At 36.2% G+C, this 21,558-nt stretch overlaps 1 protein-coding gene and 1 long non-coding RNA gene across 16 annotated transcripts in view; both read right to left on the reverse strand.

The window, feature by feature from the left end:
- Positions 1-3,949: 3,949 nt before the first annotated feature.
- Positions 3,950-21,558, reverse strand: part of CCDC88A (coiled-coil domain containing 88A) — an 81,294-nt gene continuing 63,685 nt past the window's right edge. For 3 of the 15 annotated variants that reach the window (XM_035321206.1, XM_035321204.1, XM_035321215.1), the window contains 10 exons: positions 21,225-21,317; positions 20,815-21,029; positions 16,404-16,487; positions 15,178-15,381; positions 14,784-14,855; positions 14,150-14,236; positions 13,948-14,004; positions 13,717-13,797; positions 12,032-12,297; positions 8,050-10,371 (listed from right to left, as the gene is read on the reverse strand). In XM_035321206.1, coding sequence (XP_035177097.1) covers positions 9,355-10,371; positions 12,032-12,297; positions 13,717-13,797; positions 13,948-14,004; positions 14,150-14,236; positions 14,784-14,855; positions 15,178-15,381; positions 16,404-16,487; positions 20,815-21,029; positions 21,225-21,317 — 2,176 coding nt within the window. In that variant the 3' untranslated portion in view covers positions 8,050-9,354. Of the gene's footprint in view, positions 4,992-5,545; positions 5,646-8,049; positions 10,372-12,031; positions 12,298-13,716; positions 13,798-13,947; positions 14,005-14,149; positions 14,237-14,783; positions 14,856-15,177; positions 15,382-16,403; positions 16,488-20,814; positions 21,030-21,224; positions 21,318-21,558 lie in introns of those variants that run through there. The other 12 variants (XM_035321218.1, XM_035321217.1, XM_035321214.1 and 9 more) reach the window with 10 other exon arrangements.
- On the reverse strand, positions 18,907-20,803 carry LOC118163998. Its single transcript, XR_004749287.1, has 2 exons — positions 20,278-20,803; positions 18,907-19,896 (listed from the first exon to the last, which is right to left on the reverse strand). It is a non-coding gene; the product is annotated as an uncharacterized LOC118163998 (long non-coding RNA).

Raw genomic sequence — 21,558 nt, forward strand, 5'->3', positions numbered from 1 at the left:
AACATTGTTAACATGTTTTCCTTTATTTCAGCAAGGTTTGGCACCTATTCTCACAGACGTGAACAGAACTACAGCATACTTCACGATATAGCAGTTTTGCTCCTTGTCTACTTTGGATAGACAGAAACTGATCCCATCTATAATGGCAGTTGGCTCAAATGAGAAAGCAGCAACCTAAAAATGCTGAACAGATAGAAACCTGTATAAGAGTCACAAAAAGATGGCCAGATACACATGGCTGTATACTTCTTGTGAAATGAAAGACTGAAAGGAACATCTGTTGTTTGTGAATACTGGGTTGATTAATGGACTGCCCAGGGAACTTTGGGTTGACAGATGTGTTACTGAAATACAAAGATATTAAGATACAGTCTTAGGCATCTTTAAAAGTTAAATTTCTCTTAACCTCTGCCTGCCACTCACTCTCTTTTAGGGTTTCTTCTTTGCGCTACCCCCAAAATCCTTTATCACTTCCAAAAAGAAAAAAAAAATAGAGTAAATGCAACTTGCCAAGTTTAAAAAAAAAAAAAAAGAATTTAAATGTGAAAGATGAGTTTAAAAGACGTGCACAATAGCAGTTTACTATGCTTCAAGAATCTTAAAATCTGTACAACTTAAACTTTAACTACCTTCATCTTCAGAAGAGATTCTGAGACTTGTTTCAGCAAGAATAATGACCAAGCAAAACTAAAGCATCAAATACTGCACTTGGCAAATATGCAATGAGTTCTTACTGTATTTACTATGAAATCAATGTCTTTTTTAAATAATATTAAAATAACGTATAGTTAAAAGCTACACAGATTTTTACAAATAAGTAACACGAAAACAAACTACACACTGTCCAGAAAATTTCTGCTACAGTTTTATAGGTTTCCTTCCAGGAGAAATAGTCACTAAACACATTACCGTCAACAACACCATTACTTCACACCAATATTCTTCCAGTAACATCAGTTTCCAGAAAAAGTGTGTATAAATGTACACACAAAATCAGAATAAAAATTATTTGGTTCGGCATTTTAATAACATCATTAATAAATGTATACAATGGCAAACATTAAAAAAATCAGTATGTAAAGGAAATTACAGTTTTAAATAAGAGCTTTTTCAGTTTTGTTTCACACCTAGGTACATTCCTTTAAGGCAGTTTTATTAATATCAAAGCATTATTTACATATACATTATCATCTACCTCTAAGAATCATACATGAGCTCCTTTGTTGAGGCTGCATCATGTCCTGGAAAAAGCTTTAAAATAATACACGTTGGGAATGTTACTAAATCCTCAGCAGACTATCAGCAAAGCAAATGAAAATTATACATTGTACGGTATTAAAACATCTTCTGTAAACTTGAACTAACAGTGACACATTTGGCAACTCTTAACTTGCTGAAAACAGCTATGTACTCTTGTTGTAGGCTGCCCCACAGCTGCTGTGTTACTCCTCTGGGAGTCTGTGCTTCAAAAAAAGGGGCTGTGGCTCCCGAATTACATCCATGTTTGGTTTTGTTTTTTAATTTTGTGGGCACAGACTGGAAAGATTAAGTGTGTTACCTAAGTTTTGTACCAATTCAGAAAGAAAAAAAATCATCATCACCATCAGAGTGCAGAGAACATCCAGACAGATCTCCTGCTCTGAAACTTCTCTGCAAAAGAAGGTGCTGGGAATGTAACCCCGGTGCTGCTTTTGGATAATTCAGGCAATACAAAGCAAAATCCCACTCTGGCCTCTGCACTGATGCAGCCTGAGTGCCCTGAAACCTGCTCGCGATGGCGCAGATGGACACTAGCCAGGCCTCTGGCATGCAGATGCACCTACGCTAGGCTGACCTAGCGGGATGCATTCTGTTGCCTCGCCCTCAAATTCCTGCTGATTCTCTCAGGCAAGGAAGATTTGCTGAGGTTTTTGGATAAGGGGATTTCACTTCCAATCCATGTCATCAATTGAACTGTAATGTTTGTGACTAAACATCCTGGTTGTGACTGCACAGCCATTCCTTAGGATGTGATAATATACAAAAAGCAAGCGTAGGAAGCTGTGATGGGGTATCTTGGACAACTTCAGGAATATGAAAAAGAGCTAATAAATGAAGAGTCGGGAGATGCCCCTGTGAAGGAAATGGCACAGCCACATGTGAGAGCACAAGGCTACGTGTGCCCAACAATGTTCCCTGCAGAGCAGCGTGCCACGCATCAGTCATGGCAACACACCATTGTCTCACACATTCCCAGGGTCTTCGAGTACATGGTATACCTAAGCACATACAACTGCACGGATTCTGTGAATACAAACAACATTTGGCACTAGAGGTTAAATCTGTTAATTCAAGATGCATGTTCTAAAAATAGTGACACTACTTCAGTCAGGGTTTAATAGTTTGAAATGCATCGGTCCTCTGTTGTTGAGGAGAGCCTCTGGAAGAATCCACCAACAGTCAGACCCTGAAGTGAGCCTGAAAAGTATCAAAATTTAGAATTGGAGATGCTTTCCTGACATTTACCATATTTCAATTCTCTTTCAGAAAGAGCTGTGCTCTTAGTAAGGGCTACTGACATTACCAATTTCATGTCGACGAAGTGACGTAAAGGCAGGCGGCCCTTCAGAATCTATGGCTGTGCCACTACTGCAGTACAGGAATGGCGCAGAGGTCAGGCTTGAGACCAAGTTCTTATTGCTTAAAGTAATTTTCTCCTAGAGCACACCAGGGCTCTGCCTGGCTCACTTGGTACTGTGGGAGAAACTCAGCCATGCCCTGAGCTATGAGTGCATACAGGAACACCCAAGTTACCTGCAGTACAGACGTGCCATGACACACCATGCCTGTTCTGGCCACTGCCATACATCCCACCTTCCCCTCTGGTGACATCTGGTAGCTGTCATTGCACAGTCTGGAGTGCTCTGAAACCTTCCGCAAAAGGTCATATTACCAATTACAGCATGGGAAATTATTCCACATGCAGCTGAGCTCAGCCTGCCTACAAAAACATTGTGGAACTGGATTTCAGGAATACTCTGGGCTTTAGATCACCCCTGGAGCTGCTGAACACTGTTCATACTCTACAATTCAGGATGCTTCCACTGATGTCAGTGAACATCTGGACATGGAGAATAAGGCGACCAGAAACAGATGCTAGTATGAGTTGGCAACCAAAGTAAACTAATTAATTTAATAAAACACCAAAAACGTCTTTAGAGGAAGAATGGAAATTCTGTATGGTGGAAAGCTGCTAAATTAGTCCTATTTTTACTTGGAGGGGGGGTAGAGGGGGGGGAGTAAAATCATCTGTGGAAACAATCTCAGGCTGAACCAAGTGTTTATACTGCAAAACCAATGTTTTGATCTAGATCTTTTAACATTGTCATAAAAGAACTGTTTCAGAAGGAAGTCATTTAAAGGAAAAAAGACAATTTCCCATTCTAAACCTTATTGAACCCTCCACCCCCCCCAACTTTTGACATAATTTCAGTAAAATCAAAAAATGACTTTCCAATATGCTTTTAAACCTGTTGAACTGTATTCTCTCTCCAGTGGAAAATGATTCGTTTTCAATTGTCCCTGAAAGCTTGAGACTTGGTAAATGATAAAACCTTTAAGCCTCAAGAAAAAAAAGGTATTAAGTTAAAGAAGTTGCAGTGGCTGTATCACACCTTCTAAGCAGCAGTGCCTCCAAGCAGTCTGCAACTCAAGTTCTGTCAATATTCAAGTCATGCTTACCGTAAGCAAACAGAGAAAGTTGGAGGTGAACGTTTTCTATGCGCCTCTTTGGAAGACCTGGTACTGGGAGGTTACACAGTTAACTTAACCCTTTAGAACATGAATATGAATGTATCTACTGATTTGTAATGTAATAGAATTACACTGATTTTGTATCTGTTTCTAATTTCATGTATGCTTCCTTTGAGCTCCCTGCAAATGCTTTCAAGACAACAGATGTATACAACCATTGAATGTACCACTTACATTTGCTGACTTTAATATGAATCAATAATGAACAAAAAGTATCTTACTAATAAAAGATAACCTTAAGGGGAGGTGATTGTAAAATGCATGATATTATTATTATTATTATTTTGCCATCAAGAAACCTCCTAAGCCACAAACAGCTCATGTCAAAAGACAAAAGAAGAAAAAATCAGTCAATACATAAACATTGTAAGACAGTCTTATCCTGGAAATGCCATTTGTTGAGAACAGCCTTATGCTAAAATAAAAGTTACAGAGAAGTCATACCTGACAGTTTCCTGCCAAGAAATCTGAACATACATAGGCAGAATAACTTGGGAATGTGAAAAACACAAATGACAAACAATTTCAATATAATACGATTATCCCATACTCCCAGTTTTGTTAGTTATCAAATGTTTTCATGTATGTAAACAAATTTTTCTCTTGCAGTATGCAACAAAAAAAAATCAGCATAAACTTTTTAAAGAGCAATTTCATGCAGATTATGCTAACCAAATAAGGCAGTGAAGTGCCAGTAAGCTGTGAGGTTTTTGTATCTGTATATACAGTCACTTTCAACAAAATACTACAGCATTTATTTTAAATTTACAGAAGTAAATATAAACTGCAAGTTATGTTTTTTGGCTAAGTATTAGCAGAAGCTTAAGCAAATCAGCGGCTAATTTCATAAACAGAAGATTAAAAGTTTGTTTTGTTTTGTTTTTTTTCTGGAGTAATTCTTGAGACCTTAAAATTCTTGGTCCTTAGGGAGATGAGAACTGTCCTTTTTTCAGTAGATCTTAACAGTGCAATGTGCAATAATTCCTAAGACCATCTACAAATTTTCGGCAGTAGACTCCAGTAGAGCTCCTTGATTCAAGGAAGGAAGGTAGGTAGGTAGGTTTTTATTTCTTGCCTGCTCTAGTCACGAAGAATGTAAAAAAATTCCCTTAATTTTTATTAATGATTCCTACAGTCGCTGTCTTGTTTACTTCAGAAATAAAGGCTTCATACTGAGATACTGAAGGACACTTTTCTCTCTGTGTTCAGTTAAAAGGTAGAAAGAGAAAAGAACGTAAGAAAAGCTTAAAGTGTAGAAGTATAAAATACAGAGTTAAGTCACTAACAGAACTAACAGCACTAACAGCATGCATCAAAGATGTTTTAATGAAGTAAAGAGAAGGACAGAACGCCAAAGACAAGCTTTATAAAAAGGCAGTTTCCTCATACTATCGAATGCTTTATGAAACAAAAATGTTTTGTTCAACTATTCTTTTAGATTTATACAAAACTGATTTCAGTATTACTTCTTAATCTGATTTTGTTGAACTTTCTTCAAGAGAAATTTGAAAAATAAAAATAAATGGCGTTTTTACAAGCAAAAGGATAAACGGGCTGAAGCTCCCTATCTAGATAGGCAACATAACTGCTCTAAAACAACCTGTTCTGGCTTAACTAATAAGCAAGATAGATGCCAGTTAAGCAAGCAGTATTTACATCTGGTTAATGCCATGTGCACTTTTTCTTATATGTAATGCTGTTAGTTTGTTGTAAATGAAATTAATCTCATTTACATATTGGGCAGGAAACTCACCACTTGGCCCACACCTCATGTAGTGGGTAATAGAATTAGGAGCTTTGTTGCTCCCTAGACCTGCATTTTGAATTTCTGCTTTCTGGGATAGCTTCCACATCTGCAGAGAAAAGCATTTCATATTATTCATTGTGTTTATCAGGACATGAAAAAACCCTCATGCATTAAAATACATTCTACTTATTAGTAGAGCTAAAGGATATACAAACACTTTTTTTTTTGGTAAGAGGAAAGGACAGACAAGAGGGACAGAAGAATAATTTGAAGCACCTACCCAATTATACTCATTAAAATTCATCTTAGCATTTAGAACCATCAGGTATTATTTTCAAAGCCAGAATCAGATATACTTAACTGTGATATATGCTAACCCTATATTTCTGCCTGTATGAAAAGGAAAAACATCATATTTAATCAAGATCGACTGAACTTAGCTGAGAACTGAACTCTTCACCTTTTTTATCTGCTAAACTTTTACAGAAATGCTCACATTCAGTTCAGAAAAGCTGTAAATTATCTTTGCATGCAACAGCTGAACATGCAAAATGCAGTGTCTCAGTTTACTATTCACTTAAAGCAAAGCATCAAGCAAACATTTAACTGCAAGCAAATTACTGAACCTGAACAACAAAACCTTCTTTGACTGGCAGCCACTATTTAGTGTTTATAATTACCATGCAATGTCCTAACATCATTTTCAAAGGCAACAGGGACCAAGAAATGAGCAAGTGCATTTGGCTTTTACAGTTAGCCACCTGAATGGCCAAGGAGCAGCAGAGACCAGATCTGAAAGGAATTCCACAGACCCTTCCACTACCTGGGCACAAACCAACAGAGACATCCATGATGTATGTATGCATTGTTAATGTGTAAAGACCAAAAAATGGACAAAAAATAATCCTTTTTATACATGAGAGTATTTCCTTCGTATATAATAAATAAAAGCTGACAATTTTTTTTTCAGAGACATTAAAAAAATCTCATGCTTTTGGTGCTGCAGTGGTGCAAGTACAGGAGCACAAAAATTATTATCCTCAGAACTGAAACGTAATTCATTACAACTTTATAAAACAATTCCAAATAGTAGCTTGAGTTGGACAAGATCATCAAGAACTCCTGTAAGAGGACAGGAGGCACTAGTGTTCAATGACACTAGCAGTCAGTTATACTGAAGCCCTTTGTACTAGCGAAAGCAGCTGTTCTAATGCTGCTGTTTTTCTAATGCTGCTCCCTCCTTCCCTGGCATAACGCAAGACACAGGCTTTAAAGGCATTCACAATCAGGTATAAATATACACTATCAGACTTGTTTTGTGTGTGGAAGTTTAGTGCTATGAAGAGAGATGAAACAATGCAAACAAGTGCTCTGTGAGCAGCGGCAGGAAAAACAAAAACAAAAACAAAAACTTTGTTGATGCCCTCAAAACAAGCTTTTAAGCATTCTCCCCATGAAGTTAAATTTCTCTTTAGATTGGCCTTGCTCATTACAACTGGGGACCGGAGCTTGTGCTGGAAAGTTAATAATAAACATGTATCTGGAGATGATATTGCGATTTTTTGTAGCTGTGATAGTTTAAGGACCTAAGCAAGGTAAGGCTTGCACACAAGAGAGAACGGCGTGTCTGAAATCGTACCGATTTCTCAAACAGCAGCAACTGATTTGAATAGAAGATACTGTCTCTAGCTACAAACCTTGTTTTCTGATCATCATGAGAAGTTTTGCAGCAAGGCACAACCTTGCAATCAGTTAAGCCAAAAAAAATAAATACTGAAAGCATGAGTTTATATAGCATGTACTGCAAGAGCTAAAAAGAGTTTCTCTGATTTCTCAACTTACAAAATATAGTATGAATGTGTCACTTCAGAAAACAGCACTATTCATCTCAAAACTAATTCAAACACATCTGATTAATAGAAATGAAGATGAATGATGTGACCCAAGATCAGAGTAAAATGCATGTGAAATTAAGATTCTGCTTCAGATTTTGGATCTTTTTTTTTTTTGAGAAGGTGAAATAATTTTAGAGGCAACGATACAGCAATGATTAGCAGCACATGGTGGACGATGATGAACTGAAAAATTTCTCAGCCCAGTAATAATGGATGTCTGCAAACATGGTAAAGGATAGCTGTCATATTTTGAAACAATGAGTTTGCCCTCCACAGAATGTGTTTAAAACATCCAGTTTTTTCCCCATCTTGAAAACTAGTTGAAGCTTAGGCAAGGGTTACCCCTGCATTTTGTTAACAACTCTGCTGTATGAAATGGAGATCCTAGAGACGAACAACATGTACAATGCCTGCTGCTTTCCCTGAAGGAACTGTATTTCTGCAGTACTTCTACCCCTCCTTAGTTAAATGTGAAGGAGTTGAAGTGCAACTCATGCAGCAGTACCATGACTGCCACAAAACTGCTGGCAAAATAAATTCAATTGAAAAAATCAGAATAGGATATTTGTTATTTCCAATTAAGTATTTTTCCTTTAGATATATATAAATATATTAATAGCCCATGTAATTTTGAGCTGCAACTGTCAGTAACTATTTCCTCTAAAAAAAAGCGCCAATGTCTAAAACCTCATGGAATTATAGCTTGAGTATGGCACAATTTTAATTTGTTGTTTATATTTATCATTGCAAAGTTCCAAGCAATTACTTGAAATAGCGGCTTATTAAGTAATTACTTTTCAACATTAAATTCCAGATGACCAGCTAAACAGTAATGAGTTATTTACTTAAGCATTCTTATATTCCTGTAATTTGGTAAGCAAATTTTAAATTACTTCTTAAATTCTGCAGCACTAATATTTAACAGTTTTTGTTATTGTTGCACCTTGTTTTCTATTACGTGAGTATTACTTATAGTAAGAAGCAAAAATGAATTTCCTCCATAATCAGTACAAGTTTTTATTACCATACATCACCCGGAGTCTCAGATAACTGTGTTACTTGACTCCTACTGAACAGCATACCTCCCCACATTTGTACACCAGACGTGGAAAAAACAATGCATATGAAAGGGAAACGGTGGAAAGGGTCATTTTTTCATCGCAAGTGCTGCACGCTGTTTACCTCTTAAGAATTATCATTTATGTTTAGGATTATGAATGTTAATTGTAGTTACTTATCAAAATATTTGAATGTTAATCTGAACAAGGATGCATATCTGTTGTGCAAGGTAAATCACTGAATTATTGGGCTATAACTTGTTCCACATGCGGAGTGACACACTGGATGTGGCAGAAATGTTAGGAGTGAGATACTGAAATCTCTCTAAATGAAATGCTAATGAAAAGAAGCATTTTTGAAAGGAGGAAAAAAATGTGTTTCTACTCCAAATACATGATCAACATATTACTGATACATCTGAAAGCACGAACACAACTTAAAAGTACTGTCTTGGACCAAAAATTACGTAATTCACTGCGCCGCTTTTAGCAATGCAGCATGCAACTGGTTTAACATGCATTCAGTTACGTACAGAAGAAAAAAAAAAAAAAAAAAAAATATTTGTAATGGATGACAAATTAAATATAGCTTGTATTATAAAGGATTTTAAATGCATGCAAAATATACACAGTGCAATTAACGTTTCATGCAAACTTTGGTGAAATTACAATTTTACATTCGAATACATGCTAGAGTACACAGCTGAACTCTGTGTCATTGTTCTCACGAAAAACACCAACCCATAGATCTAAAAGCAAATCACTTTTTCATTGCAGTGAAATTTTCTATGAATCCAGTGGACATTGAAAAGAAATCCTACATGCCATATATGATTATGTATTTTAAAATACAGTTTTCTTTTCATACACAACCATACTCATACCACAGCGTTTTATTATCTTCAGAAACCAGCAACGGGGGTTCAGCCTCACTAGTGTTTACACAGGTGGTAGGAGCAAATTCACTAGTAAGAGCTGACCGTAGGTCACTATGATCAGACTTCTGATTAGCTGAAGGCTGTTCTTGACTTTTCATTACAGATCTAAATGTTGACAGGTTCGCCTGATCAGTTTTTGATGCAGACCTTGGAGGCAATCCACTTATATTACTAACTAATTCAGTGTTAAGGGATAAAAATGGATGAGCCACAGTAAATGACCTCATGCTATCATTGCCAGATACACTGACTTTATCATTAAACACATTTGTGCTTAAAGTTTTCTCATGAAAACTTGACCTTTCCATCCTTGAAGTCTTAGGCACATCAAAGTTACATCCTAAATTACGTGGTTTAACTGTATTAGTTGCATCACTTTGTGGAACACAATCTACTCTGTAAGCCACACAGTGCAAAACATTAGGGGATAACTGGTGTGCTGAGTACTCACTAGATGTTGCTGGAATGCTTCTGTCAGCGGTGGATGGCGCAGGATCAACTGAAACAGGTTGCCTAATATCCTTAGACAAAAAATCATGAATGCTTGTCCTTCGAGTAGTTCCTTCTGCGGTAGAAATTACGCTGCTTGCACGAGGTAAAGTAGCATAAGGATTGCAATCTCTTGATTGTCGCTGTGATACAGTTGCTTGCATCTTTTCTTTAACTGATTTGGTCTTCCCTTGAGTGCCTGATGTAAATTTTATTGGAGAGCTAGTAAAGTAGGCATCTTCAGTTTTACGTAAGCTGGGCCTTACAAGTTGTTCTGGTTTAATGGATCGTCCATCTGAGAAATCAACTGTGTTTTTTACACTTAATGACCTCACAATACCACAACCAGCAGATGCCTGTTTTCTTAGCTTTTCCTTTCCTGTCAGCTCAGCAGACTCAGATAAACTTTTCATTACTTCATCTAAAAGATTCTCTTCACTTGCAGATTTCATCTGTCAAAAATATGAAATGTCTTATAAATTTATAATTTCTAATTTTGACCTTTCCTTAAGCAATCTTCATGGACATAAAAAAAAATATTCTAAAATAGTTTTTAAAATTCTCAGAACTGTAAGTGGTATTATAACGTAAATGTTTAGAGTACACATTGATGAGTTTTCTGTACAGGTTACCTACAAGCAAGTACTTTGAAAACTAGGTGTCAGAGATATCACAAGTACCTGGAATTAGCTCCCGTAATAATCCAGTAAATCAGAAGTTGAAAACTTCAAGTTCATCTTCTCACCCACTTTCCTTCTGCCATCACCAATCAATTTGCTAAGCAAATCCATATGTGCTATTATTTTAACTTACACCGATAATATGAAGCTAAAAGTTTACATCCTCTACATATTCAAATAATAAAGACAAGAATCTTAGGAAGTAATACAAAGCACATAACCTTGGTGCCTGAATTTGGATCAGCTGGCTTTCAGACTTCTCTTTTTGGAGAAAAGACTTCAGAAATAGAAAAGTAAGTTTTCAATGAATACTATTCACTGTCTCAGAGAAGGACTTCAGTCTTATTCAAAATGGTAAAGGTGACCATTTGGAAAAAAACTTTAAGCTAAGATTATTAAGGAAAGGCTCTAGCAGAAGGATGAAGAGAGATCTCTTGAAGAGCCGCCGTCTAGCCTGAATTATTCTGCGATGCTATGAAAGGGATTTTGTGATTCTTGAACAGCAGTGGACTGACTTGATGACAAGTCATTTCTTTCAGTTCTATTTCTAGAACTGTCTAACGCTAAAGGATAATAAAAGTAATAATAGTAATTCTCTTGCCAGAGAAATCACAAGTGATACGTAATTTTAAGTACCTAACAAAAAATCCAGTGACCTGTTCCAGATTCAAGTCACAGACTATGCTAATCAATTCAGCTATGAATATGTATGCTTCCATTATAATTGTGTAGTTAAAAATAGATGGAGTCTGATCCTTATTCTCGATAGGCCCTAGCCACAGTAAGTAATTTGCTTTACCCTAGTGGACATCTAGGCTTAGGACAGATCTGCTTGAGAACTAGTGATGAAGAAATTAGAATACTGGCAGAGAAACGATCAATTCTGAGCTTCTAACAAACCATCAGTGATTTAGAGAAACATTGTCTTATTCCTTCCAGATCTCAATCAGCTTGATGGTCAGGTGTTTAGGTGTTTTGCCCAACAGAGTTTTTAAAAAAAAATCTTTATAACTGTACATATATCTGTTTCGTATCCGTATATCTTCCTTTCTGTTAATGTAAGACAAATCTGACAATAGCTACTACTGAAGTCAATGGCTGAATTGGAAGGTGAAAAGTAAATATCCTTTGAGTTTATGGTTTTCCATCTAAACTCTGGTGAGTGTACCATGCATGAGTGCACTGGATAATTTTGTGCAGTTGAGATTGACTTTCTCACCTAATTCAGCATCCTAGAAAGACTGAAGTTGCAAAATCCCAAACTGACATTTATGTAATACAACAAATAGAGTTGATTAGGATACAGCCCTCACTACTACTAAATGTAGGCATAACCAGAAGCTCTACAAAGTTTTAAAGCAATTCTACATGCGTTAAGTACTCTATTAATTCTGTAGCCATACATGGCGTAGAAAGTAGTTTTTAAACTAACCTCACTTGAGGTACTTTTGTTGCTTTCTTCTAAAAACTGCTGCAGGGTAACAACTTCACTTCCAGGAGAACCGTTTTTGATCTGTTTTCCACGACTATCCAGTGTTTCGGGTGTTCTTTGCTGGAGCACAGGACTGGACCTTGTATGACCTTTCAAATACTGAATAGGACTGCTGCTGCTGCTAGACCAAGCCTCGTGTTCATGTAGCAGACTAAACTCTCCACTGCTGTGACTTTGCGGCCTGCTTTGATTGTTAACCACACCTGCTTTTGGAGTAAACAGTATTAAATATCCCGTAACAAAAATATATGAAAGCTGTTAGTATAACCTTACCCAATTTGAACACTTTCACACTCAGTTAAAGGTAATTCCATTTAGAATACTAAAAAAAAAGAAATCTAGTTGTTTTAGATTGCTCAAACCAAGTATGAGTACAATTTCACTCCCCTGATTTACCTCTTACAGCTTTTTCAACATGACGTAGCTTTTGAATAAAAACTATGGTTCACTTACAACGTGAACCACTATCTACGTAACATTGTATTCTGTGAGGCCAAATGTATGCCTCCCATTCTTGTTCAGCATGATAGTGAAGTACATATTTTAATGTACTATAAATGAGTTTTACATTAAGTGAAATACAAAAAATGGAATGCAAAACAAGTATTGTCTTCAACATAGTTCTTCAACAAGAACAATTTTAGAATGTTCCTTCTCCAACAGTTCCTGCCATTACTTCTAGTTTATTACAGCTGTTACCTGAAGGAGGCATGTGGCATTAAACGCACAATAAATCCTATGACACCATTTCTGCTTATTTGTCAATAATTGCAAACTGCTTAGAAAATGCTGATGAAAAAATCAAGTATTCCCTACTTCATGCTACTCATAGGAAATAAAGTAAAGTTTGAAGAACGATAAATTGTTTACAGAAGAAATTTCTAATACTTCGTATGAACTAGGGCATGGACTACCTCAAAGAATTCTTTGTAAAAGGGATTAATCAAACAGGCAGAGAAAATACATGACTTAAAATCTTAAGCTAGCATTCACCTCTCAATTTCCAAACAGATATTGTTTAAACAATGTAAGTCACAAACATTAAATGGATCTCAAATTGGCAGTGTTCTACATACAATGGTCTCCAACTAATAGTAATTTTTAAAAAACTTGTTGAATGTCTATTACAAAAAAGTATGTCAAGGCTAATAATATATAGAATTTAGAAAATATTGCTAAATCAAGGAATGTTACCGTTTACATAGACCATTTGTGTGTTTTGTGTTGTATACCATACAACTTTACAGCAGCAGTGCACAGATATTTGGATGCTAGGAGAAAAAGCAGAGTAACTTCTCTGTTTAGAAATACAGGATTTTAACATAATTTGGGGGGGGGGGGGGGGGTTCTTATTCTGCAAGATTGTTACTTGGTAAGCTTTGGCTTGAAATAGTTTGAAACTCACATGTCAGTATCATCATTTGAAAATCTATTAAAAATCTAAGTTATAATACTTGTATCCTTTCCTAATTTGGGGTACAAAGGCTGTGGTATAAAAATGCCTAAACAAAAAACCATGCTATGTTGGTTTTTTTCATTTTTGTTGTTTTGTTTTTAACCCATATAGACAATCCTACGAAGAGTAATGGAAATGAAGCATGTATGTAAATTCACCTACAGCATACCTTTGACTTCATGGAGTGAAGCATTGTTATTGCTATTGCTAGTGGATGTTCTGCCACTATCAAGGCTGGCTGGTCTGGAAGCTAAATGGAAAATTAGGAGACACCATGATGAACAAAATTTTAGCATATGACACGGTACCTTTACATTCTGATCACAGAATGCTCTGAGGCAGGAATCATGCACTATTTCACAGGCTGAGCATGCCCATTGTCAACAAAGTGGTTTCTTACAGGTCAGAAAGCGAAGGGATTTCCAGGCAGTCCAAGAGGACACTTTAGAAAAGGGCACTACAGGAATAGTAAGGTACAAAGGAGAGGAAGAGAGAAATAGAGTGTACATTTAGAATTGAAAACAGATTGGTTAGTGGGAAACCAGGATTTTACAGATGAAAGGACTGGCATGCAGAAAGCTGCTTGTGATTAGGTCACTTACAACAGATTTGACAAGGAACCTTGCACATTGTTGAAATGCCACGAACAGGAGGAGCAAGAGCATCTGCACAGTTAATGTCCTGTACTCCTATCCAATACAAGGGAAATGCACTGTTATTATCTTCAAAAATGTTTATTGCTCATACTAATTCCAAATATTTTTAGAAGAGTTAAAACTTCACTTTTTACAGCTTTCTCTTCATAGCTTTGCTTGAAGGAACATGCCATGATTTTATAAAATACAGTAAATGATAAATTTACATTTCACTGAACAATAAACGTTGGAAAAGCTGGCCAGATTTCATTTTTTGTTATTTTTTTAAAGATTGGAATTGTAATAACTGATTTTATTTTACTATCAACTCCAAATACATTTTTAAAAGGCAAAAAATTTTGATCCTGTTCAGATGCACTTCATGGATACTTTCTACTAGAGGTATAGAATATCTGATAGTACTTAAGAAGAAGAAAAGATAGTACAAGCAATAATCTGAAGAAATGATGCTATACATTCAAGAGGTATGCAAATGACAGAAAACATGCTCACTCATAATTATACCATTCACGTTTTTTTAGACCTTATTCACATTCACATAATATATCCTTAAGTCATTTAATTAAAATTCACATCTTACCATGAACTCTTGATCCTGTACTAGAATCATCACTAATACCTTGTGGACTTACATCTTCAAAGGATGTAGTATCTATACACGGAGACATAAAAGCAGATGTAAAATAAAATAGATTATAGGTGCATTTATTTCATCATCTATAAAATATATTAAAATAATTGTCAAAGAGTTTTATTTATGTAACATTCTGTAGGAATAATCCTGAAACATTTTGTAACTGCAGTTAATAAACCTGTTCAGTATCTTATCACTGTAACTCAATTATTCAGGTTGCCTTTTTTAAAAAAATATATTTTCATTTTGTAGAAAAAATAATAAGTAAGTAAAATGAAGATTTATAGGAAATTGCTGTTACACATAGACACATCACGGTGCAAAAAGCTTCTACCTATACCTTTATTATTTAGCAACTGCTTGGATCTGAAGCCTGTAGAAGAGTTGACAGCTGCAAAGTTGATAGCTGTAGTAGAGAAGGCCATAGCTCCCAATTCTTTTCTCCTTTTACCCGCAGATATATCATCAGGACCCTCCAGATGCTCAGAACTACCTGTCCATTGTCCTCCTGCTAGGACCATGGACTGCACCAGGTCATTCATGGCTGGGATGCAAATGAAAGCAAATGATCAGCATGGTCAATGTATTTGCTTCTGTTCTTATCTTGTATTGCAAAATGTTTGACAGTTTTCTAAGCATTATAGCATATAGAGTACTGCAAGGTACAAGCGCAAGATCATCCATGTTATAACATGCAATCAGCTCAATGAATGAGAAGTGTTGTAAGTCAGAGACTTCTCTGAATTCAGTATGCTTCTTTAAACTGATTTTATTAGGTATAGTCATCATGCTTGTGCTGCAATGATCTGCAATATATATGTTAGAAGCCTTGATATACTGTTTGCAATGATAAGATGGAATGGATAAGGATAAAACAGGCAAGGTGCTAACACAGCTATGTCAACAATGACACGGGATCCTTGAACAGTGCAGGTTACTGCAGGGATATTGTATTTTACATAACAAATAAAAAGATCTGAAAAAGATGACTTCTGATGATATTCACCTTTACTTCGCAAAGACAGAGAAAATTATCCACTACTCTTGAAAAAGTAAAATAAAGTAAAACAAATCAATACAACATTTTGGCAACAACAACTGATGAATACTTGAAGAGTGACAGACCACCATACAGCCTTGCACTACTTTTTCTACACTTTCTTTAAACAAAAAAATTGCAGCAATCTCTGAAGGCTTATGAAATGTGTAATTTAGAACTACTCATGTTAACACAGTGCACTGTAAATTTATATACACAAACGTGTATATAGACAAATATGTATACAAATACATGTAATCACAATGCACTGAATATATATATGTATATGTGTGTGCTTGTGCATGTGAATTTGTGGGTACATGTGTGTGCACATATGCACATATATAAGGTATTCAGTGCCAAGGTTTAAAAAAGGAAAAAGCTCCAGCTCCTTGTATAGTAGCAGGACTTGCACATTGCAAAATAGGAGGAAAAATAAAGCGCAGTCCAGGGAGAGGTTAGTGAAAAATTAGTAATGGAAGCCAGTGTAGCCATTTAAAAGAAGCTGAACTGTCATAAAGTCTTACACATGGAGCGACGGTAGAAGGCCTTCATTTTGTCTTTTTCCTTCGGTCTGTTCCTCAAAAAGGGCAGTCTTTTCAGTGCAACCACTTTTATGTCATAGCATGAGGAAAAACGGAAACAGGGAAATGAAAGAAAAAAAGGGAGAAGAACAGATGGAAGTTAAATGTTGAAACTAAGGACAGAAATGAATGTCTGAGTTTAAGCTATGTATGCTATGCTAAAAACTATCACTCTCATGCTTCTGTGTGACAATGAAATATGAAAACTACACCAAAATATGAAAACTACACTATGAAAGCTTTAATATACTCAGAAATGCACCGAAAATAATGGTGAAGAGTTTAACACAGTTTGAAAGTCCTAACTACCATCATGAAAAACTAAACTCAAGTGCTTTGCAGATTATAAAAATTGACTATATTTTTTTTTTACTGTGAAAAATGTATTTCTTGAACGTAAAGAAAAATGTGAAGCAGAAAAAGTTCAAAATGAAAGTAATCAAGTATAAAATATACTTTAAAATATGAACATATCATTATATTTTGAGACTAACTTTTGTAGTTTTTTGCCCACTGTCTACAGCAGGAAACAATCTTCCTTCGTTGTATTTTTTGCTCATTACTAATTTTGATCACTTACTGTCTTCTTGAAAAATTACATGGACCTTACACTCAAATAACTATGTTTACTTGCACACTGATTTTAGTATTTTACTGAAATATCTGTAAATCAAATCAAACTTGTAATTAGAAAAATAAAATTGTATTGGCTAGAATGATATACACCGAATTTTTGACTTAAAAAATACCGAAGATTAAAAAAAAATAGCAAAATCCAAATGTGAGTGTTACTGTTATATTTTAGGAAGGATAAAGGAAAGTTAAAACAACATATAATTACAGGAGTTAAAATTTCAAGTAGTAATAAAAGATGGGGAGGGGAAAAATCACACGTTAATCTTGTCCTTAGGTTCAGCTGTTCTCCATTAGTAACTGATTACTGGCAGACACCTGCATCTGGAAGCATCAGATAAACGTGTCAGCTGACTGTGAAGTATACAGGAGCCACATGCAAAAAAATGGGACATAAAAATCCAGGAAGAAACAAAAAATGGAATTATTGAGAAATTCTTATTTATGCAAATGTGAAAGCAGTGTAGAACAATCTATCAGCCCAGGAGCTGCTTATTTTACCTCCCTGAAGTGACTTTTCAGGACACATGCTTTGTCATTTGCTTTTGTTTTCTACTCAGCCAACAGCTTGTAATACAGCCATTTCTGTTTTATACAGGAGTACATATATACATACACATTTACGAGTGCACATGAACTACCTTGAAACAAATACCCTTCTCCATCACATTATTCTGTGTTAGCACTTAGAACAAGTAGTCTACAGCGCTATGTAGTCTTTAAGCAGCATCCAGTAGTCCAAGTGAAACCAGAGCAATACCACGCCGGGCAGCCCAATATATTTCTATTACTTACACGAGGATGCAATGTGTCTGCTACTGGTACTATTAAAAGACGACAGGCTTAGTAACAGCCTTAATTCCTTGGAATGCTGTTGACAATCTGAAACACCTGAAGTGGAAGCTCACAAAAGTAATCTGTTTTTCTCCACAAAAAAAAAAAAAAAAAAAAAAAAAAAATCCACTTGCTTGTCTTGAGTTTTCTATGCAAAAGCCCAGAATGGTATCCATCCCCTTGAAGAGGCAAGGCTCTGCAGAAACCAGATGTCTGAGCCACAGCACTCACCTGATTCAATCACTGAATACAGATGTGAAAAGCAAAGGTGGAACTCTGCAGTCAGGAGCATCCAGCATTCACACTGCCTGCAGGATTTTACCAGTACTGCAAATGTTCCCAGCCATACAGGCAGCCCCTCATTTGAGAGTACCTCTGGAAACAAAGAGCTTCAAGCACTCTGTGAGCAGATGAAAACAATCTCAGGTGCTGTCTTCCTTTTTCAGCAGCGTAACCTGATCTTTGCACTAAGATCTTTCCAAGAGAACAGGTCTCTTCAAAACATCTGCATGAGAGTGTCCTGTATTAGGAAAACACTCTGTCTCCACTATCTTCAAAAGAAAAAAAATCTACAGATTTCACATAGCTAATTATTTATCAGTCATGGTAGCAGAGTAATCCATTTGGACATCCGTATCTCCTCACCTCCTCTGACAGAGGGTAAGGGATAGGAAACCTGTCTGTCACAAAGATCATTAGAGGACAGAGAATAACAGCTTTTGAGAGCACCACTGATTTGTGTCACTAGCTGCAGTCTGGGGAATGAAAATTACCTCCTCTTGCTTCCTGAAGGATACAGGAGGATTTTCCATCTCAACAGTTCCTGCTGGGACCACCTCCATTTGCAGACACAGGCAATCAGTGCAGACCAGAACCTGTCCCTTCCCTTGGCGCAGACTGCCTTCAGTCAGTGTGAAGAGCTACAACACCTGAGTAGTTGCTTAGACAGGAGGCAACTTCCTGATTTCCTTTCTTAGTTTTTGTTTGTTTGTTTTTTTCCTCCCCACTGTGGAGGCCACTACTTAGAGAATAGAAAGCAGCCACAGCATCATGGTATTTAGGATTTACAATAATTCTAAAAGAAGAAATAGACTGCAAAATGTATACCACTGCTGGTTTCACACTGACGTATTCTAGTCCTAACTCCGTGAGACACAGACTGTCTCAGTAAGACAGTCAGCATTGAACTGGCACCTAATTTATCCAAATTCTATCCAAAAATATGGTTTCCATGGTGACATGTAATGGAGGAAAGTTGGGATTCAGAATTAGATCAGCCCTTCCAGTTTGTGCATAAATACACTGGGATTAAAAGGAACATGAACAAGGCCCATACAGTACAAAATTAATGAGGTCTGAACAACTTCAAACTTCTTTTGAGGGTTAGCCACCGTTAACTTCAACCTTGGCTCTATCAAGAGGAAGTGCTTTGAGTGTAGCAGCAGCATGCTCAGCTGCACTCTACAAGGTCCCAAGTATCAAAGAATATTGTCACATAAAACGGCCCTTCCAGACCATAAAATCGTTGATGCACCTGACCGAAGCATGCACACTGTTGTTTCAAACACGCTTGTAAACATCCGCTATAGCTTCACTCAGTCCTGAACTCCACAAAACTTCCAATTTACATTCCAAAACCCACAGTTGTGTTTCTTTATTCAGAAGTACCTGTTTTGAATCTTTACAGAATCTTTTCAGCCCTTAGGCTGAAAAATACTAAGCTCCCCAAAATTGACAAGTTAGCAATGAAAGCAAGAGATTACCCTCAAACTTAAATTGTATTATTTAAAATAAATCACAAATCTGATTTAAAGTTTTCCTGAAATAGTGCTTTTAGATGCCTTAAAGTTTATGTAGTAACCTTAAAAGAAAAAATACACCGTAATAGCTTTAACCTTTTTTAATACAGTAAATTCATAGATGGCTCAAAAATATTGATCTGATGTCTTGTGAAACCCAAGACATAAAACTTCTAAATACTTCTTTAAATGAATGTTAATGTAAATGTATTCTGATGCTTTTAAATGCACAGCCAAAATGCTTTTGGTATTTAATTATTAAATATAATTATTACAACTTGATAACTTAGCTGTGATATTATCTCTCGAGTTGCTAGAAACTGGACAGTTTGCGATTCATGCCAGTAGTGGGTAACATACGACATAGATATATGGGCATCCGAAAATGAATGGTGGCTGTCAGGCTCTTTCAATATTTGCAAATGGTCTGGAATATCTGATCTATCCACATCTTTGTGATGCTCTTCGGTATCCCCCTTAAGTCTCTTAATTCTAATCTTTGTGATCAGTAGCAATTCACATTTTTCTAACAGGTTACATCTCTATGTAACACTTCCTATTGCATATTCAATATCAAAAAATTTCATCACTGATTTTTTGTGATGCTGGAGAAACATCTTCAGACAGAAGATCTGTTTAGAGTCTGAGGGATGTTAGCACAGCCACGGCTTGGAAAGCACTTTCAAAGACAAGGGGAAGTTTTCATGCTGGGACAAGAGGGAGAAACAAAATAAGGTGCTTGTGGTGGTATCTGACAATCTATACAAAATTCTGTTCACCTGACACAGTAACACTACCTACTTCATCTTACCTCAGTAAACATATTTTGACGTCTTTATTTATAGCTGCAGAAATGCTAAAAAAATCTAGATGCTAGAATCTGCCCATGCACTCAAGTCTGCATGAAGTCAGTATAAATTTGTCACTAATGAGAAAATCCAGGCTCATTTCCTAAAGACTTTCAGAATTATCTGTAAAAAAAACTTGAGAACTCATAGGTTTTCTCAGCACCTTTTTATTTTTAAATATATAAAGAAAACGTTTAGCTGAGAAGTATTAAAAGAGACAAAATATTTTCCAGTACTCACTACTACTCTTTTTGGTTCCCAGGGTCTGGCCATCTTCAAGAGAATTTGAGCCCACTGAGGAACTATCTTGACTGTCCTGGTGGGGCAGCTGAAGAAATCCTTCACTGGATTCTGAACGGGTAGGCGTATGGGTCACAGATTTCAAACGTTCTCGATTAGCATCCTTCTTGGATTTTATCAGCTTCTTCATCTTCAGAGCAATCCAGTTACCCCTTCTGTTATCAATAAGACAGTACATTTACTGCATTTGTAATACATTACTTAGGTCTTCATATTTTTCCTAATTTGTATGCAAGAACAGACATGATTCTGTTCCTCTGAAGTTGAACAAAATCTTGTCTTTCAGCCAGAACAGAATGGGTAATTGTGTTTTGGATTTGTGTGTATTTTTATACAATATTCATCACTACCTTCTTGGTGGAGATGGCTCATAAAATTTATACTGATCCATTATCTTCTCTTCCAATTTCTCCTTCTGTCGCCTTAATTCATTTAGCTTGTCACTGTAAACAGAAATTAATGATAATGTATGCTTGGAAAATGTATATATAACATGTGAGTAACATGATCCTCTGGGTATGTTGTCCGAAAGCTGTAGGTTTTCATGAGAAATTCTTACATAACAGCTGTTTCTTATTGGATAAATCAAGAAGGTGAGATAAAGAAAACAAGCACTCTTCTGTTTAACACCGTGATACATCATTATAAATATTTCCACTTGCTTTGTTTATTATACAACAGAAG

This window comes from Oxyura jamaicensis, chromosome 3, assembly GCF_011077185.1.
Source record: "Oxyura jamaicensis isolate SHBP4307 breed ruddy duck chromosome 3, BPBGC_Ojam_1.0, whole genome shotgun sequence".
In the NCBI taxonomy this organism is placed as follows: Eukaryota; Metazoa; Chordata; class Aves; order Anseriformes; family Anatidae; genus Oxyura; species Oxyura jamaicensis.